The 24775-nt window shown below is 45.0% G+C and overlaps 1 protein-coding gene across 1 annotated transcript in view; it reads left to right on the forward strand.

Annotated features, from left to right (window-relative positions):
• LOC140461036 (uncharacterized) overlaps positions 1 to 18590 on the forward strand; it is a 70071-nt gene extending 51481 nt beyond the window's left edge. Inside the window, exons 4-5 of the mRNA XM_072555821.1 lie at positions 11082 to 11425; positions 17430 to 18590. Coding sequence (XP_072411922.1) covers positions 11082 to 11425; positions 17430 to 18492 — 1407 coding nt within the window. The 3' untranslated portion in view covers positions 18493 to 18590. The remainder of the gene's footprint in view (positions 1 to 11081; positions 11426 to 17429) is intronic.
• Positions 18591 to 24775: the final 6185 nt, after the last annotated feature.

Genomic DNA, 24775 nt, shown 5'->3' on the forward strand with positions numbered 1-24775 from the left:
GGTGGGTGGGGGGGAGGGAGGGCGGGTGGGATGTATGCACGAGAGAGAAAAAAATGTCTATTTCCATTCTCAAAATCTGTCTATTTGAGAACGGATGCCTTACGTCTGTTGGTGCAAGTATTGTTGTAAATCATAGCTGGGTACTAATAGTTAGATGTAAGGGAGAGAGAATTCTCAAGTAGGGCAGTATAAGAATCCTGGGAGATCCCCATTTCTGGTTTACTTCCTAATGAAAAAACATTAAACATGAGCACCTATTGAGTTCAAATTTGATTTCATTTTTCTTGCTTGATTCCCTACTATGACTACGCTGTGTCTGGGATGGTTGACAGGCTGGGAGATTGTGGGTTGGGGCTTGATTGACTGAATGCTTTATTGTTCTGGAAGGTGAAAAAGGGAGGTCAAAGCTTCAGCAGAGCTGAGAACAGACAGATATCATACTCTGAGAACAGAGAGATCAGAGGGATCTGAAATCCGAGCTGACACCAGACTACCCTGTGATCAGTGCTTTGATTAGAAGTGTCAACCCTCCACCTTTACTGAGCTTCCCATTTGACGACACCCTCAATATTCAGGATCCAATCCTAGTCATCCTGAAGCCATGTCTCTGTAAGGAGTCTCAGATATAATTATTCGCTTCAATCTGTACAGTCAATTCATTCACTTTTGTTACAATGCAGCACACATTCAGACACCGTTTTTAGTTTCAATTTTTGTTTAGAATTCAGTTTTGATTGCTGGTATATTTACTCTCTTTGTCTCTTTCTATCATTCTCTGACGTCCATTTTCCACATCACTACATTGCCAATCCAAAGGCCGGTGAGCAATGCTAATTTGCCCATAATGTCAAGGGATGTGCAGGTTAGGTGGGTTAGCCATGAGAAATACAGGGTTATAGTTTTGCGGTTACAGAAGTAGGAGTAGGCCATTTGGCCCGTCCTGCCTGCTCTGCCATTCATTAAGATCATGGCTGATCGATCCATCATCTCAGCTCCTCCTCCCTGCATTATCCCATCTACTCCTAATTCCACTACCATTGCAAAACCCCATCCAACTGTGTCCTGAATATGCTTAATGAAGCTGCCTCTACTGCTTCCTTAGGCAGAGAATTCCATGGATTCACTACTCTCAAGGAAAAGCAGTTCCACCTCATCTCTGTCCTAAACCTTCTACTCCTAATATTGAGGCTTGGTTTCATTCAGCAGCAGAAATGACTGAATAGGGTAGGGCTTCATCCTACAGTGCAATGAATTCCCACTTTCCACCAAAACCTCGGATGTACTCACTCACTCAGAGCCTCTCCCTGTCGCTCGAACCCTTCAACTCTGACAGCAGCCTTGTAAAGCCTCTCTTCCTTTAAATGGCTTGCAGGTTTTTGTTCATTAATATGTAAATCCCAGAATTTACTTTTAGTCACATTATCGAAATAACTTAAGGTTTTATTAAAAAGAGGTGACATCTCAGCTCAGACAATGCATGAAAGGTGTGAGGTTTGAGTCTGTCTGTATCTCAATCAAGAATCAGACTGGTTCTATTTCCTAAGCAGCAATTTCTAAATGGATTGACTGTCTGCAGATTGTGCGCTTTTTGAGCAAAATAGAATGTATCTGCAAATGCAAATTCACCCCATAGACTTATGTATGAGTATGTGCAAGAGAGTGTGTGTTTGCGAATGTGCATGCTTGGTAAGGTGTGTGTGATGGAATCTCAGCCTGTGAATTTGTGTTTGAGTGTGTATGGGAGAGGGTCTGCATAAGCATGAGAGGGCATGTGTAATGTTGTGGGGTCACATTAGTGTGATATGAACCCAAGATCCCTGTTGAGGCCATTCTCATGGGTTATGAACTTGGCTATCAGCCCCTGCTTGGCCACTAGAAATGATGAAGCAGTTACACAACACACATTGGAGAGGGCAGGGTGGATTTATCTTTGGATTTGCAGAAGGTGGGAGGCTCTGGACGCTGTGATCCAGGGCAAACACAGGCTGGAGGATGTTTGGCTCAGAGAAATTGAGCCGGAACCCAGGCTGAAGATATGTTGGGGGGCAAGTGGGGAAGTTAGCTGGATACTTTATTCTGGGAGATGGTCATTCCCCTCCAGACAGAGCATTCTGATTGAGTCAGTGGACAGGGTCAGTAGGGCGAGAGTAGATGGCATTTGTGTCTGTCTGACACCAGGATTCGAGAACCAATGTGCTCAGGGCTGGAGAAGTGGGAAAGGGAGGTTGCAGCGGGTGTGACGCAACAATGTCAAGAGGAGACAGCTTCTGCTGAGGGTGTATGAGAAGTTAGAAGATACAAAAACAAAACAACCTCAAAGCTTTGCGCAGCATAGTGACTCAGTGGTTAGCACTGCTGCCTCACAGCGCCAGAGTCCCCCCCATTGATTCCAATCTCTGGTGACTGTATGTGTGGACAGATGTCTCAATTGTATCTGCTTGGGTTACTCCTGGTGCTCCGGTTTCCTCCCACAGTCCAAAGATTTGCAGTTTTGGGTGGATCGGCCGTGCCAAAGTGTCCAAGGGTGTGCAAGTTAGGATGACTTAGCCATGGGGAATTGCAGGGCGGTTGGGTAAGCTGGTAGGTCTTGCAATGCTGCTCTGAAGGTCAGTGTAGATTTGATGGGCTGAATGGCCTGCAAAGTTTATGTGATTCTACCGTTTTAGTGACATGTAAATTGAGAAATGATTGCCCAAGTTTGCTATGGGAAGAGTGGGTTCCAGTAAGTGGGATACTGACACTGGTCCTGGGAAAGATGAGATTTGTGCTGTCTCTGCCCCCACTCACTGTTCTGCTTCCATTCCTCTATCCCCCCATTCTATCTCTCTGCTCCCATTATCCCCCACCCTCTGTCCCCACTAGTCTTTCTCTCTTCCCCCCCCACCATCTGTCCCCATGTCCATTTTTTTCTCTCTCTCTCCCCTCACCCTCTGCCTCCCTGTGCATTCTCTGCCTGTTCTCCCCCTACCCCAATCCTATCCTTTCTTATGCCTTAAGCCCTCTTTGATGGCTCTTCTAAGAAGAGAGAGACAGAAAATAGCTAGCAGCACGGTGGCTGAGTGGTTAGCACTGCTACCTCACAGTATCAGCGGCCCAGGTTCGATTCCAGCCTTGGGTGACTTTCTGGGTGGAGTTTGCACATTCTTCCCGTGTCTGTGTGGGTTTCCTCTGGGTGCTCTGGTTTCCTCGTGCAGGCCAGGTGAATTGGCCATGGTAAATTGCCCATAGAACACTATGGTGCATTAGTCAGAGGGAAATGTGTCTGGGTGGATTACTCTTCGGAGGGTCAGTGTGGACCTGTTAGGCCTAAGGGCCTGTTTCCATGCTGTAGGGAATCTAATCTAATAACTCTACTTGGTAGATGAGGGTGCACAAGAAATGGCTAATCTTTAAAATTAAGAATAGCTGAAATAATAGTATTCAGACATATCATGAAAGTCTGAAAACACATCAATTTTGTAAAAGAAAAGCTGTGGACATCTTTCTGAAACTTGAATTGAAATATACTTAGTTAGGCTACAGTTGAGGACAGGCTGTTCAGGGTGAATTCCTAGTCTTGTGAAATTGGTTTTGACTCGTAGAAATAGAACCATTGAGTTGTAGAGCACAAAAACACCCTTCAGTATTAATCTAGTCGTATTTGTCAGCACTTTGCTCATCATATCCCTCTAAACCTTCCTATTCATATACCTATCCAGATGCCTATTAAATGTTGTAATTGTACCGGCCTCCTCTGGCAGCTCATTCAGTACACACACCAACCTATATGTGAAAAGATTGCCCCTTTGGTCCCTTTTAAATCTTTTCCCCGCTCATCCGAAAATAATGCCCTCTTGTACTGGACTCCCCCGCCACAGGGATAAGACCTTTATCTGTTTGACCTATCCATGCCTGTCATGATCTTATAAACGAGGAGAAAGTGAGGACTGCAGACGCTGGAGATCAGAGCTGAAAATGTGTTGCTGGAAAAGCGCAGCAGGTCAGGCAGCATCCAAGGAGCAGGAGAATCGACGTTTTGGGCAAAAGCCCTTCTTCAGGAATGAGGAAAGGTAGGGAGGAGGGACTTAGGGGAGGGGTGTTGGAAATGCGATAGGTGGAAGGAGGTCAAGGTGAGGGTGATAGGCCGGAGTGGGGGTGGGGGCAGAGAGGTCAGGAAGAAGATTGCAGGTTAGGAATTTGACTGAGACAAGGTGGGGGAGGGGAAATGAGGAAACTGGAGAAATCTGAGTTCATCCCTTGTGGTTGGAGGGTTCCTAGGCGGAAGATGAAGCGTTCTTCCTCCAACCGTCGTGTTGCTATGGTCTGGCAGTTAACAGTCCAAGGCAGTTAACATCAGTGAATCTGTGTAAACAAGACACCGAATGATGATATTCATGGCTGTGGCCTTGTGAAATTAATGACAGTGTTTGATTCTGACCTTGAAACGAAACCTTGTAAGTGATAGTCAGGGCCTATCATTTATAATTCTTATTACCCCTTGCAAGCTAGGCAGACAGAGGGAAAAACATCGTTTCTGTTACAAGTCCCTAACTCGAGAGTTCAAAAGTACAAGAGAGAGAGACAGAGAGCCTTTTAGTACAGGGACTGCCGAATCCAACGGAAAATTAACTTTTTGTGCTTACTTGTTATGGATTGAACTTAATTGCGTTTTTGAGACTTTATGATGATTGAGTAGCCATTACTGGTTATGAAATGCAAACTCTGTAAACTCTGTAAAAAGTAATATTGATGAAGCTTTAACTAACTTGCTGTTCTTGCAGACCTTACAGACTGCCCCACTGTTAATGTTAATTAATCAGATTGTACATCTTATTTGAATTTGAATCACAACCCTGAAAAGAAAGCATGTTTAATTCAAGTCCATTGATTCAATTTAAATGCAACCTTAAGGTAACACCTCAGCCTCCGGTACAGAATGATTCAGATAAAAGGCAGGAGTCTGCTCCGAGCTTAGAATAATTGTTAACCTAACATTGAAGAGATTCTGACAAAATCTGTCAGGAAGCCATTTTATGGTCAAAGGTTTGCCCTCCTTCCAAGAAGCCATTTTCTGTTTCCATGCTGTACATCTCTATGACTCTATAATTGTATCTGACATGTCAGCTGTGCAAGGTTACAGAGAGTCATAGAGATGTACAGCATGGAAACAGACGCTTCGGTCCAACCTGTCCATGCCAACCAGATATCCCAACCCAATCTCGTCCCACCTGCCAGCACCCGGCCCATATCCCTCCAAACCCTTCCTATTCATATACCGATCCAAATGCCTCTTAAATGTTGCAATTGTACCAGCATCCACCACTTCCTCTGGCAGCTCATTCCATACACGTACCACCCTCTGCGTGAAAAGGTTGCCCCTTAGGTCTCTTTTATATCTTTCCCCTCTCACCCTAAACCTATGCCCTCTAGTTCTGGATTCCCCGACCGCCGGGAAAAGACTTTGCCTATTTACCCTATCCATGCCCCTTATAATTTTGTAAACTTCTATAGGGTCACTCCTCAGCCTCCGACGCTCCAGGGAAAATAGTCCCAGCGTGTTCATCCTCTGCCTATAGCTCAAATCCTCCAGCCTTGGCAACATCGTTGTAAATTTTTTCTGAACCCTTTCAAGTTTCACATCTTTTCAATAGGAAGGAGACCAGAACTGCGTAAAATATTTCAACAGTGGCCTCACCAATGTCCTGTACAGCGGCAACATGACCTCCCAACTCCTGTACTCAATACTCTGACCAATAAAGGAAAGCATACCAAACGCCGCCCTCACTATCCTATCTACCTGCGACTCCACCTTCAAGGAGCTATGAACCTGCACTCCAAGGTCTTTTTGTTCAGCAACACTCCCTAGGACCTTACCATTAAGTGTATAAGTCCTCCTTGCTTTACCAAAGTGCAGCGCCTCGCATTTATTGGAATTAAACTCCATCTACCACTTCTCAGCCCATTGACCCATCTGGTCAAGATCCTGTTGTAATCTGAGGTAACCCTCTTCACTGTCCACTACACCTCCAATTTTGGTATCACCTGCAAACTTACTAACTGTACCTCTTAGGCTCACATCCAAATCATTTATGTAAATGACAAAAAGTAGAGGACCCAGCACCAACCCTTGTGGTACTCCACTGGTCACAGACCTCCAGTCTGAAAAACAACTCTCCAGTACTACCCTCTGTCTTCTACCATTGAGCCAGGTCTGTATCCAAATGGCTAGTGCTCCCTGTATTCCATGAGATCTAATCAGTCTCCCATGGGGAACCTTGTCGAACGTCTTACTGAAGTCCATATAGATCACATCTACTGCTCTGCCCTCATCAATCTTCTTTGTTACATCTTCAAAAAACTCAATCAAAGTTGTGAGACATGATTTCCCGTGCACAAAGGCATGTTGACTATCCATAATCAGTCCTCGCCTTTCCAAATACATGTACACCCTATCCCTCAGGATTCCCTCCAACAACTTGCCCACCACCGAGGTCAGGCTCACCGGTCTATAGTTCCCTGGCTTGTCTTTACTGCCCTTCTTAAACAGTAGCACCACATTTGCCAACCTCTAGTCTTCTGTCACCTCACCTGTGACTATCGATGATACAAATACCTCAGCAAGAGGTGCAGCAATCACTTCTCTAGTTTCCCACAGAGTCATTGGATACACCTGATCAGGTCCTGGGGATTTATCCACCTTTACCCGTTTCAAGACATCCAGCACTTCCTCCTCTGTAATCTTTGCAAGATGTCACCATCTATTTCCCTACAGTCTATATCTTCCATATTCTTTTCCACAGTAAATGCTGATGCAAAATATTCATTTAGTATCTCCCCCATTTTCTGTGTCTCCACACAAAGGCTGCCTTGCTGATCTTTGATGGGCCCTATTCTCTCCCTCGTTACCCTTTTGTCCTTAACATATTTGTAAAAACCCTTTGGATTCTCCTTAATTCTATTTTCCAAAGCTATCTCATGTCCCCTTTTTGCCCTCCTGATTTCCCTCTTAAGTACATTCCTACTTCCTTTACACTCTTCTATGGATTCACTCTATCTATCCTGTCTATACCTGACATATGCTTCCTTCTTTTTCTTAACCAAACCCTCAATTTCTTTAGTCATCCAGCATTCCCAGCCTTTTCTTTCACCCTGACAGGAATATACTTTCTCTGGATTCTTGTTATCTCATTTCTGAAGGCTTCCCATTTTCCAGCCGTCCCTTTACCTGCGGACATCTGCCTCCAATCAGCTTTAGAAAGTTCTTGCCTAATACCGTCAAAATTGGCCTTTCTCCAATTTCGAACTTCAACTTTTAGATCTGGTCTATCCTTTTCCATCACTATTTTAAAACGAATAGAATTATGGTCGCTGGCCCCAAAATGCTCCCCCCACTGACCCCTCAGTCACCTGCCCTGCATTAATTCCCAAGAGTAGGTCAAGTTTTCCATCTTCTCTAGTAGGTACATCCACATACTGAATCAGAAAATTGTCTTGTACACGCTCCTCTCCATCTAAACCTTTAACACTATGGTAGTCCCAATCGATGTTTGGAAAGTTAAAATCCCCTACCATAACTACCCTATTATTCTTACAGATAACTGAGATCTCCTTACAAGTTTGTTTCTCAATTTCCCTCTGACTATTGGGGGGGGGGGGGTCTATAATACAATCCCAATAATGTGAGCATCCCTCTCTTATTTCTCAGTTCCACCCAAGTAACTTCCCTGGATGTATTTCTAGGAATAAATTCCCTCTGCACAGCTGTAATGCTATCCCTTATCAAAAATGCCACTCCCCCATCTCTATCGCCTCCCTTTCTATCCTTCCTGTAGCATTTGTATCCTGGAACATTAAGCTGCCAGTCCTGCACATCCCTGAGCCATGTTTCCGTAATTGCTATGATATCCCAGTCCCATGTTCCTAACCATGCCCTGAGTTCATCTGCCTTCCCTGTTAGGCCCCTTGCATTGAAATAAATGCAGTTTAATTTATTAGTCCTACCTTGTCCCTGTCTGCCCTGACTGTTTGACTTGCTTCTGTTCTCAACTGTACCAGTCTCAAATTGATCTCTTTCCTCACTATCTCCCTGGGTCCCACCCCCCCACCTTACCAGTTTAAATCCTCCCGAGCAGTTCTAGCAAATTTCCCTGCCAGTATATTAGTGTCCCCTTCCAATTTAGGTGCAATCCGTCCTTCTTGTACAGGTCACTTCTACCCCAATGATCCAAAAATATGAATCCTTCTCCCATACACCAGCTCCTCAGCCATGCCTTCATCTGCTCTATCCTCCTATTTCTGCCCTCACTAGCTCGTAGCACTGGGAGTAATCCAGATATTACTACTCTGGAGGACCTCCTTTTTAAATTTCTGCCTAACTCTCTGTAATCTCACTTCAGAATCTCAACCTTTTCCCTTCCTATATCGTTGGTTCCAATGTGGACAATGACCTGTTGCTGGCCCCTCTCCCCTATGAGAACATTCTGCACCCTCTCTGAGACATCCTTGATCCTGGCACCAGGGAAACAACACACCATTCTGCTTTTTCACTGCTGGCCACAGAAATGTCTGTCTGTACCTTGGACTACAGAATCCCCTAACACAATTGATCTCTTAGAAGCTGACGTACCCCTCGTTGCATTAGAGCCAGTCTCAATACCAGAAACTTGGCTGTTCGTACTACGTTCCCCTGAGAATCCATCACCCCCTACATTTTCCAAAACAGCATACCTGTTTGAAATGGGTGTATCCACAAAAGACTCCTGCCCTAAGGACCTACCTCTCTTACTCTTCCTGGAGTTAACCCATCTATGTGACTGTATCTGAGACTTTCCCCCCTTCCTATAACTTCCACCCATCACATATTGTTGCTGTTGCAAATTCCTCATTGCTTCTAACTGTCTCTCCAACTGATCCATTCGATTTGATAAGATTCACATCCAACAGCATTTATGGCAGATATAATCCGCAGTAATCCTTAAACTCTCTTTAAACTCCCACATCTGACAAGAAGTACTGATCACTGCAAAGGCCATTTATGTTCCTTCACGATCTACAGACCCAGTTACCTTATGAACTCTTCAATTAGCTCAGTCTGGTACCTCTTTATGATGGGAACTTATCTCACCAAGCAGACTCCTTACTCGGCTGGATTTGTTTTTCCCACCTGATGAATGGCTCAGGGCCTGTAGGAGTGATCAATCAAGTGCACACAGACCTGTCAATTAATTTCTCTTCCTTACGAATTATTGTCGTTCGCTGTTATCTATCTAACTAAGAACATGGTGTTTTTGTAAACTTTTTGTATAAAGGAAGCCACTTTGTGACAGTACAGCAGAGTAGCCTGAGAGGTTCTTGAAGAGCTGATATCTTACTCCTGAGTTATTAGAACCTAGTTAGTTTAGCTTATAGGTATCAGTGTTATGTTGTAACTGCATCGTTTTATGGGCATTGTAAAGTTTACTGGCACGTGCGAGCTGTATTCCCTAGAAATGATGTGGAGAAGCTGGTGTTGGACTGAGGTGGACAAAGCTAAAAATCACAACACTAGGTTATCGTTCTGCAGGTTTATTCGGAAGCACGAGCTTTCGGAGCGCTGCTCCTTCATTGGGTAGCTGTGGACCAGGATCATAACACATAGAATTTATGTCACAAGACCATAGTTTCATGCAGCTGAAAGTGTATATTGAACAAACCTTGATTGCTGTTAGGCGTTTCAATTTTTAGAATGGGTTGCAGGTTTTGGTTCATTAATATGTAAAACCCAGAACTTCTTTTAAGTCACATTCTTGATGTAACCTAAGGTTTTATATATTTTCAAAAAAGTCATGTCAGCTCAGACAATGCATTGTGTGTATCCCAACCTTGAGTCAGACTGGTTTTATTTCCAAAGTATGAATTTGTAAAATATTACATTGACTGACTGCCTGCATTAACTGCTACAGATTGTGCACTTTTTGAACAAAATAAAATGTCAGCAAAAGTAATTCTGTAAATGCTACTTCATCCTACACACTTATGTATGTTAGCGTACAGCAGAGAGAATGTGCATCCTTGGTAGTGTGTATGTGATGAAATATAAGATATAATATAAATATAAAGAGGGTGTTTGCATGGGGAAGTGTGGGGGGAGGTGTATCTATGCGTGTGTCTGAGAGAGAGGGTCTGCGTGACTGTGAGAATATAAGAGAGTATGTGTGCTTAGTGTGAGTGTGGATAGTCTATTGGGGTCACCTGTAGTGTGACATGAACCCAAAGTCCTGGTTGAGGCCATTTTCATGGGGACCGAACTTGGCTATCAGTCTCTGCTTAGCCACTAGAAATGATTAAGCAGTTACCATTACTGTCTCCATTCTGTGCAGTTGGCAGGAGGCCAGATTGGCATCAGTGTGTATCTGATGTGAAGACTTGGGAACCGATGTGCTCAGGACTGGAGAAGCTGGAAAGGGAGGTTGCAGCTGTATCAAGTCCTTCTGAGAGAGAGAGAGAAAGAAAATGGATGGTGATGACTCTCCCTGGGAGATGGGGGTACTCAAGAAATTGAGAATACCTCAAATGATCTATTCAGAAACATTATTAAAGTCTGAAATCATGTTCAATTTTTCTAAAAAGCTGCAGACATCTTTCTGAAATCTGCATTCAAATATGCACGGTCAGGCCACATTTGAGGACAGGCTTTAATGGGTGGATTGCCTATTTGTAGTCTTGTGAAATTGACTCCGACTATGGAGAAAGAGTTGGAGGGCACTGAAACAAACCCTTAGGTCCGTGTCGACCAGATATCCTAAATTAACCGAGTGATCTATTTGGCAGCGTTTGATCCATATCTCTCTCGGCCGTTTCTATTCATGTACCATCCAGATGCCTTTTAAATGTTGTCATTGTACCAGCCTCCACCACTTCCTCTGACCGGTTATTCCACACACGCACCCACCCTCGACATGCAAAAGTTACCACTTAGGTTCCTTTTAAGTCTTTCCCCACCCTCTAGTTTTGACCCTGGATTTTCTACCCTGGAGAAAAGACATACAAAGTTGAGCAGCCAGACAAAATACAAATGGAAAAAAATAGAAGTCTGATTCCAGCCTTTTTTTTCCTCCTGCTAGCATTTGGCCACTGAGAATCTGTCAGGTCCACGAGCGCCTCCACAGAGCATACTGCGCATGCTTCTCGGTGTCAGTGAACACAGCGCATGTGCGCTGGTGTCAGCAAAACAACCTGAGCATGCTCGAAGTTGTCCGCTGATACGACTCCGACCTTCTTCTCATGAACCAATGGGGAGCCCTGGACGGACCGGAAGAAGCTGGTACTGCTGCCAATCAGAATCACCCTTTGTCCGAATGCGGAAGTTGGGCGACGAGCGTCTGAAGCTGCTGCTCCTCCTCCTCTCTCTCTCAATGAAGATTGAGCTTCAGTCCAGATTGCAATATCTTTCCTCTGTCCAACATCTGTGAGTATAGCACTCAATATGCTGCATTGTAGCAAAAGAGAATGAATTGACTGCACACATTGAAGAGAATAATTATGATCTGAGACTCCTTACAGGGATCCAATCCTTACTAGGATTGGATCCTGAATATCGAGGGGGTAGTCAAATGGGAAGCTCCGGTAAAGACAGAGGGTTGGCACTGCTCATGAAAGCATTGATCACACGATAGTCCAGTGTCAGCTCGGAGTTCAGGTCCTGATTTCTCTGTCCTCCAATCTCCCTTTTCCCACAGAGTAAGATGTCGGTCTGTTCTCAGCTCTACTGGATTTCTACTAAACTTTGACCCCCTTTTTACACATTCCGAGACAATAAAACCTAACTCAAGGCCTAACCCACAATCTCCCAGCCTGTCAACCATTCAGACACAAAGTGTCATCATAGCAGGGAATAAAATAAGAAGAATGAAATAAAATTAGAAATAAATAGTTGCTCGTACTTAATGTCTCTTCATTAGGAAGTAAACCAGAAATAGGAGTCTCCCAGGATTATTATAGTGGCCGACTTGAGGAATTCTCTCTCTCTTACATCTAACGATTAGTGCCCAGCTCGAAACGGGTAAAGGTGGATAAATCCCCAGGACCTGATCAGGTGTACCCGAGAACTCTGTGGGAAGCGAGAGAAGTGATGGCTGTGCCTCTTGCTGAGGTATTTATATCATCAATAGTCACAGGTGAGGTGCAGGAAGACTGGAGGTTGGCAAACGTGTTTAAGAAGGGTTGTAAGGACAAACCAGGGAACTATAGACCAGTGAGCCTGACGTCGATGGCAGGTAAGTTGTTGGAGGGAATCATGAGGGACAGGATGTACATGTATTTGGAAAGGCAAGGACTGATTCAGGATAGTCAACATTGCTTTGTGCGTGGGAAATCATGTCTCACAAACTTGATTGAGTTTTTTGAGGAAGTAACAAAGAGGATTGATGAGGGCAGAGCGGTAGATGTGATCTATATGGACTTCAGTAAGGCGTTTGATAAGGTTCCCCATTGGAGGATCTAAGGTTAGATCGCATGGAATACAGGGAGAACTAGCCATTTGGATACAGACCTGGCTCAAAGGTAGAAGACAGAGGGTTGTTTTTCAGACTTAGAGGCCTTTGACCAGTGGAGTGCCACAAGGATTGGTGCTGGGTCCTCAACTTTTTGTTATTTACATAAATGATTTGGATGCGAGCATAAGAGGTACAGTTAGTAAGTTTGCAGATGACACCAAAATTGGAGGTGTAGTGGACAGCAAAAAGGGTTACCTCAGATTACAACAGGATCTTGACCAGAGGGCCAATAGGCTGAGAAGTGGCAGATGGAGTTTAATTCAGATAAATGCGAGGTGCTGCATTTTGGGAACGCAAATCTTAGTAGGACTTATACACTGAATGGTAAGGTCCTCGGGTGTGTTGCTGAACAAAGAGACCTTGGAGTGTAGGTTCATAGCTCGTTAAAAGTGGAGTCGCAGGTAGATAGGATAGTGAAGAAGGCATTTGGTATGCTTTCTTTTATTGGTGAGAGTATTGAGTATAGGTGTTGGGAGGTCATGTTGCGGCTGTACATTGGTGAGGCCACTGTTGGAATATTGCATGCAATTCTGGTCTCCTTCCTATCACAAAGATGTTGTGAAACCTGACAGGGTTCAGAAAAGATTTATAAGGATGTTGCCAGGGTTGGAGGATTTGAGCTATCGGGAGAGCTGAACAGGGCTGGGCTGTTTTCCCTGGGGTCAGAGGCTGAGGGGTGACCTTTGTGGGCGGCACGGTGGCACAGTGGTTAGCACTGCTGCCTCACAGCGCCAGAGACCCGGGTTCAATTCCCGCCTCAGGCGACTGACTGTGTGGAGTTTGCACGTTCTCCCCGTGTCTGCATGGGTTTCCTCCGGGTGCTCCGGTTTCCTCCCACAGTCCAAAGATGTGCAGGTCAAGTGAATTGGCCATGCTAAATTGCCCGTAGTGTTAGGTAAGGGGTAGATGTAGGGGTATGGGTGGGTTGCGCTTCGGCGGGGCGGTGTGGACTTGTTGGGCCGAACTGCCTGTTTCCACACTAAGTAATCTAATCTTATAGAGGTTTACAAAATTGAGGGGCATGGATAGGATAAATAGACAAAGTCTTTTCCCTGGGGTTGGGGAGTCCAGAACTAGAGGGCATAGGTTTAGGGTGAGAGGGGAAAGATATAAAACAGACCTAGGGGGCAACTTTTTCACACACAGTGGTACGTGTATGGAATGAGCTGCCAGAGGAAGTGGTGGAGGCTGGTACAATTGCAACATTTAAGGGGCATTTGGATGGGTGTGTGAATAGGAAGGGTTTGGAGGGATATGGGCTGCATGTTGGCAGGTGGGACTAAATTGGGTTGGGATATCTGGTCGGCGTGGACGGGTTGGACCGAAGGGTCTGTTTACATGCTGTACATCTCTATGACTCTATTTACATCAATGGAAATAACGCATATGTTATCAAGTAGACAAAGAGATAGACAGGATGGAAATAGAGTTTTCAATCCAACACATTCCATGCTGACAAGATGTCTTTTGGGAAGTCTACTTCCATTTGTCATCATTTAGCCCATCTCTCTCCAAACCCTTCATATTCGCATACCCATCCAGGTGCCTTTTTAAATGTATTTTCTTGGTCGCTTCCTCTGGCAGCTCACTGTCTGTGTGAAAAGGTTGCCCTTTAGATCCCTTTTAAATCAACCAGGGGCATAGGTTAGGGGTGTGAACATCCCCATCCTGGAGAAAACACCTTGCTTATTTATCCTATCAATGCCCCTTGTGAGTTTATAAACCTTCATAAGGGCTATTGTGTCACAATACACAATAGTCCTGTCAGTTTAATGAAATTCCCTCCCCCTGACCAACATCTGGGAGCAAAGCATTGTGTCTCCCTTTCCATTCCTCACCCTGGGAGGGAGAGAGAAGGGGAAGTGGGGGGGTGAAAGCACTTTTCACTTGTAGCAACTAGAGTGAATTCAGGGAGGGAGCAGACTATCGAAAGGTGCTCAGATGCTCTCTTGTCCCTCTCAAAGATATTTTCCTTGTGTATTCCTTCAGTTTGGCATGTGTACAGTTTGCACCCTAGAAAAGGATTCTTTGCTCAAAAAACCCTGTCTGGTTCGCTAATGTCTTTTTGGGAAGGAAATCTGCCATTCTTACCTGGTCTGGCCTACATGTGACTCCAGACCACGAATGACCTCTGGGCAGGTAGGGATGGATAATAAATGGTCCAGCCAGTGACACACTTGTCCCTTGAATGAATATTTTAACAAAAAAGTCATGACCCTCTTTCTTCCTCTGTCCGGGTCAGGCCTCCAATCATGAACTCTTTCTTCCTCCTCACTCCTGAGTGGCTGTTGTATCCTAAGCAGTTGTATCTAACTGAGTTCTGAAACTGTTTCCTTCTCCATTTTGATTGTGTGTGCCTGTAGGCTCCATCAGAGCCTCCTGCAAATCATACTTTCAGACAGCTTTTGTAAGCTCCTCCTTGGCCTCCACACGTTAAGACTCCAAGCTGACTTCTTCCAGTCAATACCAACATTTTTCCAAGCTGGGTCCCCTCTCTATTTTATGGTTACTATCAGGACTGTTGAAGTCTTGCTGGACAGTCCTGACTATAGGCATATGCAAACTCAAACTACCTTCAAGAATGCATTTTGACTGTCTCGAAGGACCGCAACACAGTATTGGTATTTCCGTGTTATCTGTAGACCCACGATGCCATTATTGAGGGAGTTACAGAATTTGACCCAGTGCTAAATTTCTAAGTCAGAATGGTATGGGGATTGGAGGGGAACTTGCATGTGATGGTATTCCTATGCACCTGCTGCCCTTGTCCTTCCAGGTGGAAGTGTTCGTGGGTTTGGAAGGTTTTCGCTGAGGTGCCATGGTGAATTTCTGCTTTGAATCTTGTAGGGTAATACATGTTCCTATAAATGAGCGTCCATGGCAGAGAGAGTGGATGTTGAAGATGGTGGATGGGGTGACAATCAAATCAGCAGCTTTATCTTAGATGATAATTAAGTCCAGTATTGCTGCTGATGCTCATCAAGTCATCATGATACCTTGTTTTGAGTTGATGCATCTATTTGAAATCTATCCGACTCATCTCAGACATGGATGGGTGCCTCTGTGACAGGTAGACTTATGAGAGCAAAGTCATGTGGGTTTGCCCTCTTGCTACTTTGCTCCCTGACACTGAGTTAGTCAGCTTAGTCAATAATGGCACTGGATCACACTTGTGATGGTGAGCAATGAAATCAATTGAAAACATGGACTATAATGTGGCAGATGTGGGATTATCCACTTTGGAAGAGGCTGAAAAGTGTAGGTATACAAAGGCATCAAAGGTTTCCTTGTTGATAGGCACGGAGGGTTAATATGCAGGTACATCAATCTATTAGAAAGGCTAATGGTATTTTGGTATTTACCACAAGAGGATTTGAGTGGAGAGGTAATGGAGTCTTGCATCAATTGTATTGTAGCTTGGTTGCACTGCACCTGAATACCATGTGCAGTCTTGGTTCATACAGAGAAATGTGATGAAAGTTCACCAGACTTGTTCTCAGGCTGGCAGGGCTGTCCTCAGACAGTCTTTGGTCTCAATGAAACCCACAAAATATTTAAAGGAGTTCACAGGGTGGGTTCAGATAAGAGGTTTCCTGTTTTGGGATTTTAGAACCAGGGACCAGAATTTAAAAGTAATGGCAGACCACTTAGGAGCACAGTGAGGTGAAATTTTTGTTTTACTCAGGTTGCAGGTAGATCGGATAGTGAAGAAGGCGTTTAGTATGCTTTCCTTTATTAGTCAGAGTATTGAGTACAGGATGTGCAAGGTCATGTTGCAGCCACTGTTGGAATGCTGCGTGCGATTCTGGTCTTCCTATCGGAAAGATGTTGTGGAACTTGAAAGGGGTAGAAAAGATTTACAAGGATGTTGCCAGGGTTGGAGGATTTGAGCTATAAGGAGAGGTTGAATAGGCTGGGGCTGTTTTCCCTGGAGCATTGGAGGCTAAGGGGTGACCCTATAGAGGTTTATCAAATCATGAGTGGCATGGATAGGATAAATGGACAAAGTCTTTTCCCTGGGGTGGGGGAGTCCAGAACTAGAGGGCATAGGTTTAAGGAGAGAGGGGCAAGATATAAAAGAGACCTAAGGGGCACCTTTTTTACGCAGAGGGTGGAACATGTATGGAATGAGCTGCTAGAGGAAGTGGTGGAGGCTAGTACAATTGCAACATTTAAAATGCATTTTGGGCCGGGTGCTGGCAGGTGGGACCAGATTGGGTTGGAATATCTGGTTGGCATGGACAAGGTGGACCAAAAGGTCTGTTTCCATGACTCTATGTTCGCAATTAAAAGGGTAGTTTCTCATGGAACTGAGCAGCATTTGAGGGATTGGCACATTGATATAAAATTATTCTTCACCCTCTAATGTAGTAATGGAGTTACGTCCTTTATTTCTTGTCATTTTTAAAATTTGTTAGGATAGCAGAAAGTCATACAGCAACTTTACTGGCTTTCTTAAACAGTCTTGATATTTCATTATCATGTCCTTGATTCAGCTCCATTTTCAGCACCTTTGTAGGCAGTTTATTCCATGTTATTGTCACTAAATGAAGTTTTCCTCCATACACACTTAAGCCTATCTGGCTGCATGAGGGTTTTCAGGTTTCTGTGTCCTGGATAATGTGTGATCAGCAGACATCTAGCAATCTACAGGAATTGCCACCTATGTTGTGTTCATTTAACAGTACTGACCGTGATCACTTATTTTGTGATTTTTTTTTTCGCAGGACGTCACGTGGAAAGAAATTTGAAAGCAATTGATACATCGACTTCTGACAGAGCCACTTGATTCATTGGGATTCGAATCAAGAAGAAATGTTTGCTTTTGTCTGCTGAGGGGTTTTTAGAGGACACTGGTGTGGCAGGAAGAATACTGAGACAACTGAGTGAGGGAGATTCAGTGCGCTGACTGTGAAAAGTGCTTCACACCATTTCCTCAGCTTGGGGAATCAAAATCTCACTCCTCACGGAGGGGAGAGACTGTGTACCCGTTCTGTTTGTAATTTCAAACCCTGGGCAACAAAGTAAAGCCTCCCCCATGGGAAAACCGTGGAAATGTGGAGACTGTGGGAAAGGATTCCCTTCCCCATCGGCACTGGAAAACCACAGACGCATTCACACTGGCGAGAGGCCGTTCACCTGCTCTCAGTGTGGGCAGAGATTCACTGAAGCATCCCACCTCGTGAGACACCAGCGTGTTCACACTGGGGAGAGGCCATTCACCTGCTCCATGTGCGGGAAGGGATTCAGTCGGATGGGCAACCTGCAGACGCACCAGCGGGTCCACACGGGAGAGAAGCCATTCATGTGCCCTGTGTGTGGGAAGGGGTTTGCTCAGTCATCTGGACTGTTGATCCATCAGCGGGTACACACAGGGGAGAGGCTGTCCACCTGCTCAGTGTGCGGGAAGGGATTCACTCAGTCATCTACTCTCCTGATCCACCAGCGGGTCCACACTGGGGAGAAGCCATTCACCTGCTCAGTGTGTGGGCAGGGATTCAATCAGATGGGAAACCTGCAGACGCACCAGCGCCTCCACACGGGAGAGAAGCTGTTCACCTGCTCAATGTGTGGGAAGGGGTTTGTTCAGTCAGCTGCACTCCTGACCCACCAGCGGGTCCACACCGGGGAGAGGCCATTCACCTGCTCACAGTGTGGGAAGGGATTCATCAATTCTTCCACCCTGTTGACCCATCAGCGGGTACACACAGGGGAGAGGCCGTTCACCTGCTCTCAGTGCGGGAAGGGATTCATCAAGTCTTCCATCCTGCTGACCCACCAGCGTGTTCACACCGGGGAGAGGCCATTCACCTGCTCCATGTGCGGGAAGGGATTCATTGATTCTTCTGGCCTGCGGACCCACCAGCTGGTTCACACCAGGGAGAGGCTGTTCACCTGCTCTCAGTGTGGGAAGGGATTCACCCGCTCCTCCCACCTGCAGAGGCACCAGCGAGTTCACGTGCCATCGCAGGGGGAGTAGAATATAGAACATAGAACATAGAAGAATATAGCGCAGTACAGGCCCTTCGGCCCTCGATGTTGCGCCGATCAAAGCCCACCTAACCTACACTAACCCACTATCCTCCATATACCTATCCAATGCCCGCTTAAATACCCATAAAGAGGGAGAGTCCACCACTGCTACTGGCAGGGCATTCCATGAACTTACGACTCGCTGAGTGAAGAACCTACCCCTAACATCAGTCCTATATCTACCCCCCCTTAATTTAAAGCTATGCCCCCTTGTAATAGCTGACTCCATAAGTGGAAAAAGGTTCTCACTGTAAACCCTATCTATCCCCCTAATCATCTTGTACACCTCTATCAAGTCACCCCTAAACCTTCTTTTCTCCAATGAAAACAACCCCAAGTGCCTCAGCCTTTCCTCATAGGATCTTCCTACCATACCAGGCAACATCCTGGTAAACTTCCTCTGCACCCGTTCCAGTGCCTCCACATCCTTCCTATAGTATGGCGACCAAAACTGCACACAATATTCCAGATGCGGCCGCACCAGAGTCTTATACAACTGCAGCATGACCTCAGGACTCCGGAACTCAATTCCTCTACCAATAAAAGCCAGTACACCATATGCCTTCTTCACTGCACTATTTACCTGGGTGGCAACTTTCAGAGATCTTTGTACATGGACACCAAGATCCCTCTGCTCTTCCACACTACCAAGTATCCGACCATTAGCCCAGTACCCCATCTTTTTGTTACTCTTACCAAAGTGAATCACCTCACACTTAGCTACATTGAACTCCATTTGCCACCTTTCTGCCCAGCTCTGCAGCTTCTCTATATCCCGCTGTAACCTGCCACATCCTTCCTCACTGTCTACAACTCCTCCGACTTTCGTATCATCCGCAAACTTGCTCACCCAACCTTCTAACCCTTCCTCCAGGTCATTTATAAAAATGACAAACAGCAATGGTCCCAAAACAGATCCTTGCGGAACACCGCTAGTGACGGCACTCCAAGATGAACCTTTGCCATCAACTACTACCCTCTGTCTTCTTCCAGAGAGCCAATTCCTAATCCAAACCTCCAACTCACCCTCAATGCCATATCTCTGTATTTTCTGCAGTAGCCTACCATGGGGGACCTTATCAAACGCCTTACTAAAATCCATATATACCACATCTACCGCTTTCCCCTCATCTACCTCCTTAGTCACCTTCTCAAAGAATTCAATAAAGTTTGTGAGGCACGACCTGCCCTTCACAAAACCATGCTGACTATCCTTGATCACATTATTCTTATCCAGATGTGCATAAATCCTATCCCTTACAATTCTCTCTAAGACTTTGCCCACAACAGAAGTGAGACTCACTGGCCTATAGTTACTAGGATTATCCCTACTCCCCTTCTTGAACAAGGGAACCACGTTTGCTAGCCTCCAGTCCTCTGGCACTACTCCTGTAGACAAAGAGGACACAAAAATCAAGGCCAATGGCTCTGCAATCTCCTCCCTTGCTTCCCAGAGAATCCTAGGATAAATGCCATCAGGCCCAGGGGACTTATCTATTTTCACCCTTGCCAGAATTTCCAACACCTCTTCTCTACATATCTCAAAGCCATCCATTCTACTTATTCGTGCCTCAGTATTCATATCGACAACAATGTCCTGTTCCTGAGTGAATACTGACGAAAAGTATTCATTCAGTGCCTCCCCAATCTCTTCAGCCTCCACACGCAACTTCCCATTACTATCCTTGATTGGACCTATTCCTACCCTAGTCATTCTTTTATTCCAAACATACCTATAGAAAGCCTTAGGGTTTTCCCTAATCCTACCAAATAAGGACCTTTCATGTCCCCTCCTTACTGCTCTTAGCTCTCTCTTCAGGTCCTTCCGGGCTACCTTATAACTCTCAGTCGCCCCTATTGAACCTTCACGCCTCATCTTTACAAAGGCCGCCCTCTTCCATTTAACAAGGGATTCCAATTCCTTATTAAACCACGGCTCCCTCACACAACCCTTTCTTCCCTGCCTGATAGGTACGTACTTATCAAGGACACTCAATAGTTGCTCCTTGAACAAGTTCCACATATCAACTACGCTCTTGCCTTGGAATCTACTTTTCCAATCCACACATCCTAAGTCATGCATAGAACAATACAGCGCAGAAAAGGCCCTTCGGCCCTCGATGTTGCGCCGACCTATGAACTAATCTAAGCCCATCCCCCTACACTATCCTATCATCATCCATGTGCTTATCCAAGGAATGTTTAAATGTCCCTAATGTGGCTGAGTTAACTACAATTGACAGGCAGGGCATTCCAGGCCCTTATCACTCTGCGTAAAGAATCTTCCTCTGACATCTGTCTTAAATCTATCACCCCTGAATTTACAGGTACGCCTCCTCGTACAAGCCAACATCATCATCCTAGGAAAAAGACTCTCACTGTTCACCCTATCTAATCCTCTGATCATGTTGTATGTCTCTATTAAATCCCCTCTTAGCCGCCTTCTCTCCAATGAGAAGACCCAAGTCTCTCAGCCTTTTTGCATAAGACCTCGCTCCAGACCAGACAAAATCTGGTACATCTCCTCTGCACCTTTTCCGATGCTTCCACGTCTTTCCTGTAATGGAGTGACCAGAACTATACACAGTATTCTAATTGAGGCCGCACTAGCAGTTTGTATAGTTGCACCATGACATCACGGCTCCGGAACTCAATCGCTGTATCAATAAAACCTCACACACCATATGCCTTCTTAACAGCACTATCAACCTAGGTGGTAACTTTCAGGAATCTATGAATGTGGACACAAAGATCCCTCTGCACATCCACAGTACCAAGAATCTTTCCATTGATCTGGAATTCTGCCTTCCTGTTTGATTCTTCCCAAAGTGAATCACCTCACATTTATCTGCATTGAACTCCATTTACCACCTCTCAGCCCAATTCTGCAGTTTATCCAAGTCCTCCTGCAACCTGCAACATTCTTCCACACTGTCCACCACTCTATAGGGACATACCTATCAAAGACACGCAATATTTGTTCCTTAAACCAGCTCCACAGTTCGATTGTCCCCATCCCCTACATTTTGCTATTCCATTCCATGCCCCCTAAGTCTTGCCTAGTGGCATTATAATTGCCCTTCCCCATCGATAACTCTTGCCCTGTGGCATGTACCTCTCCCTTTCCATCACTAAACTAAATGTAACTGAATTATGGTCAGCCTATTCTTGAAGCTCAAACCTTCCAACCCGCGCAACATCCTTACAAATCGTTTCTGAAGCCTTCCAAGTTTCACAACATCCATCCTACTCAGTGATTAATAGTCTGTGAACAATATATTTTGTTCAGGCCATAAAAGAGGGCAATTTTTGAGGGGAATTAACTTTCACATTCTTTTTCTAAATCGTTAGGACCCTTTTAAATCTTTCCTCTCTCACCCGAAACCTATGCCCTCCGGCATGAGAGTCCTCTACACGGGGAAAAAGATCAACAAAAGTTGAGTATCCAGACAAAATGCAAAAGGAAAAAAAATGTCACTCCAGCCTTTTTTCTCCTGAGGTCATTTGGATCCCAAATCTGTCATCACCACCGTCAACCACAGAGAGTCTATTGCGCATGTTCCTTGGTGTCAACAAAAATCTGCATATCCACCTTGGTGTTCGAGGAAACGGCACGCAACTTTGATTGGACCAATGGGGAGCCCTGGAGGCTTGGTCCTCCTGACAATCAGAGACTCCCCACCGTTGTCTGAAATGTGGAAATTTGATCATTAGTTTATGAAGTTGCTGCTGTTCCTTTCTCTGAATGAAGATTGAGTTTCACCCCAGACTGAAACTTCTTTCCTCTGTCCTACATCTATGAGTACGGCACTCTCTTTTCTTACCCTCTTTTTTCATTCTGGGGTTCGGAGGAGCAGGAGAGTGACGTTTCGGGCACAAGCCCTTCCTCAGGAATGATGTGCGGATGTACAAAGGGTCCTCAGCGTCCTTCTACACCAGTCAATGTCAGTTGTCAGTAACAGAAGGGAAATGGAGTGAATCCAGGGAGGGGACAGACTCTGGAAAATTTGGTCCAGGACTGTGCTTCGGTTGGCAAACACGTGGCAAATGCAGTACCACAATGTGAAGTTATAGTCCTTGCTGTGGAAAATAAAGGCAGAAAGAAAGCGCATGGTTTAAATGGGAATATATTGGGATGTAAAGAAAGTGAGGACTGCAGATGCTAGAGATCAAAGTCAAAAAGTGTGGCGCTGGAAAAACACAGCAGGTCAGGCAGCATCTGAGGAGCAGGAGAGTGACATTTCGGGCACGAGCCCTTCGTCAGGAATGATGTGTGGATGTACAAAGGGTCCTCAGTGTCCTACACCAGTCAATGCCAGTTGTCAGACAGATGCAGCAATGAGCAAGGCAAGTGGGATGTTATAGCAAGAGGAATTGAGTTCAGAAGTGGGAATCTCTTCCTGTATTTGGGGGTCATTAAATATATTCCATGCTGAGTTCATCTGATTTTTGAACAAGAAAGAAGTGGATGGTTATGGGGAAAGGCAAGAAAATGGTTTAAAACCAGTATCGATCTGTTACAATCATACACCACAGAAACAGACCTTTCAGTCCACCTAGATGGAGGCAGATTCATATCCAGTTGTGTTCTGTTCAATGTTGGTGCAGTCTTGAAAGACCAAATGGCCTATTCCTGCTCCCAATTCTCACACTGTGTCCAGTAAAGCAAGAGACGCATAAGACATAGTAGCAGAAATTAGGCCTTCAGCCCATCAGATCTCCTCCATTCAATCATGGCTGATAAGTTTCTCAACCCCATTCTCCTGGTTTCTTTCCATAACCATTGATCCCCTTGATACTCAAGAACCTATCTATTTCAGTCTTAAATATACTCAGTGAACCGGCCTCCACAGCCTTCTGAAGCAGTGAATTCCACAGATTTACCACTCTCTGGCTGAAGACGTTTCTCCTGATTTCCGTTCCAGAAGGTCTTCTCTTTACTCTAAGGCTAAGCCTTCAAGTTCGAGTCTATCCATTCAATGGAAACATCTTCTTAACATCCTTTCTGTCCAGGTCATTCAGTATTCTGTATGTTTCAATTTGACCCCTCCTGAGTGTGGGCCTGTTAATCAGCACAAACCCAGACCCTGCAGGATGTGGTACAGCAGGGATTAGGTTCAACAAAGTGAGAATGGAGGGAGAATGTGAGAGGTGGGGATTTTCAGCTTTTTGGGAATGAGAGAGGAAAGAAAGTTCAATATAAATTAGAATTGATTGGATGGGCTGATGAACCAGGTAGTGGCAGATGGAATATAATTTAGATAAATATGAGGTGTTACATTTTGGAAAGGTAAATCAGGATGGGATGCTTACACTTAATGGTAAGGTCCTTGATAGTGTTCCTGAACAAAGAGACCCTAGAGTGACCTTGAAAGTGGAGTTGCAGGTAGACAGGATAGTGAAGAAGGCATTTGGTATGCTCTCCTTTATTGGTCAGAGCACTGAGTATAGGAGTTGGCTGTACAGGACATTCGTTAGGCCACTTTTGGAATACTGCATTCAGTTCTGGTCTCCCTGCTATAGGAAAGGGGTTGTGAAACTTGAAAGTGTTTGGAAAAGATTTACAAGGCTTTTGCCAGAGTTGGAGGATTTGAGCTATAGGGAGAGGCTGAATAGGTTGGTGATATTTTCCCTGGGCCATCGGAGGCTGAGGGGTGACCTAAGAGAAGTTGCATAGTAGGGTAAATAGACAAGATCTTTTCCACCAATGTAGTGGAGTCCAAAACGAGAGGGTATAGTTTATGGTGAAAGCAGAAAGATTTAAAAAGAGACCTGAAGGGCAACATTTTAACACAGAGAATGGTGCGTGTATGGAATGAGCTGCCAGAGGAAATAGTGGAGGCTGGTGCAATTACATCATTTTAAAGGCATCTGGATGGTTTCATAAATGGGAAGGGTTTAGAGGGATAATCTAGTCCCATTTGCCAAGTGCTGGCAAATGGGATTAGATTAATTTAGAAAATCTGGTTGGCATGGACGAGTTGGACCGAAGGGTCTGTTTCCACGCTGTATGACTCTAATCATCTTCAGTGAAAGCAGAAGTATCATTTTTAAGACTGGACTTTCAGAGCAGCTTTCAAAGATGTTTTGCCCTGACTGGGAGTAGAAGTTGCAATGAAATCTTTCATTTGTGAGACAACAACTGGGTGAGTGAGTACATCTGTGATTTTGATGGAAAGTGGGACTTCATTGCACTTTGGGGTTGAAGTGCTTTAATGTTAACGATGGTA

Source organism: Chiloscyllium punctatum, chromosome 36 (genome assembly GCF_047496795.1).
Source record: "Chiloscyllium punctatum isolate Juve2018m chromosome 36, sChiPun1.3, whole genome shotgun sequence".
NCBI classification, from domain to species: Eukaryota; Metazoa; Chordata; class Chondrichthyes; order Orectolobiformes; family Hemiscylliidae; genus Chiloscyllium; species Chiloscyllium punctatum.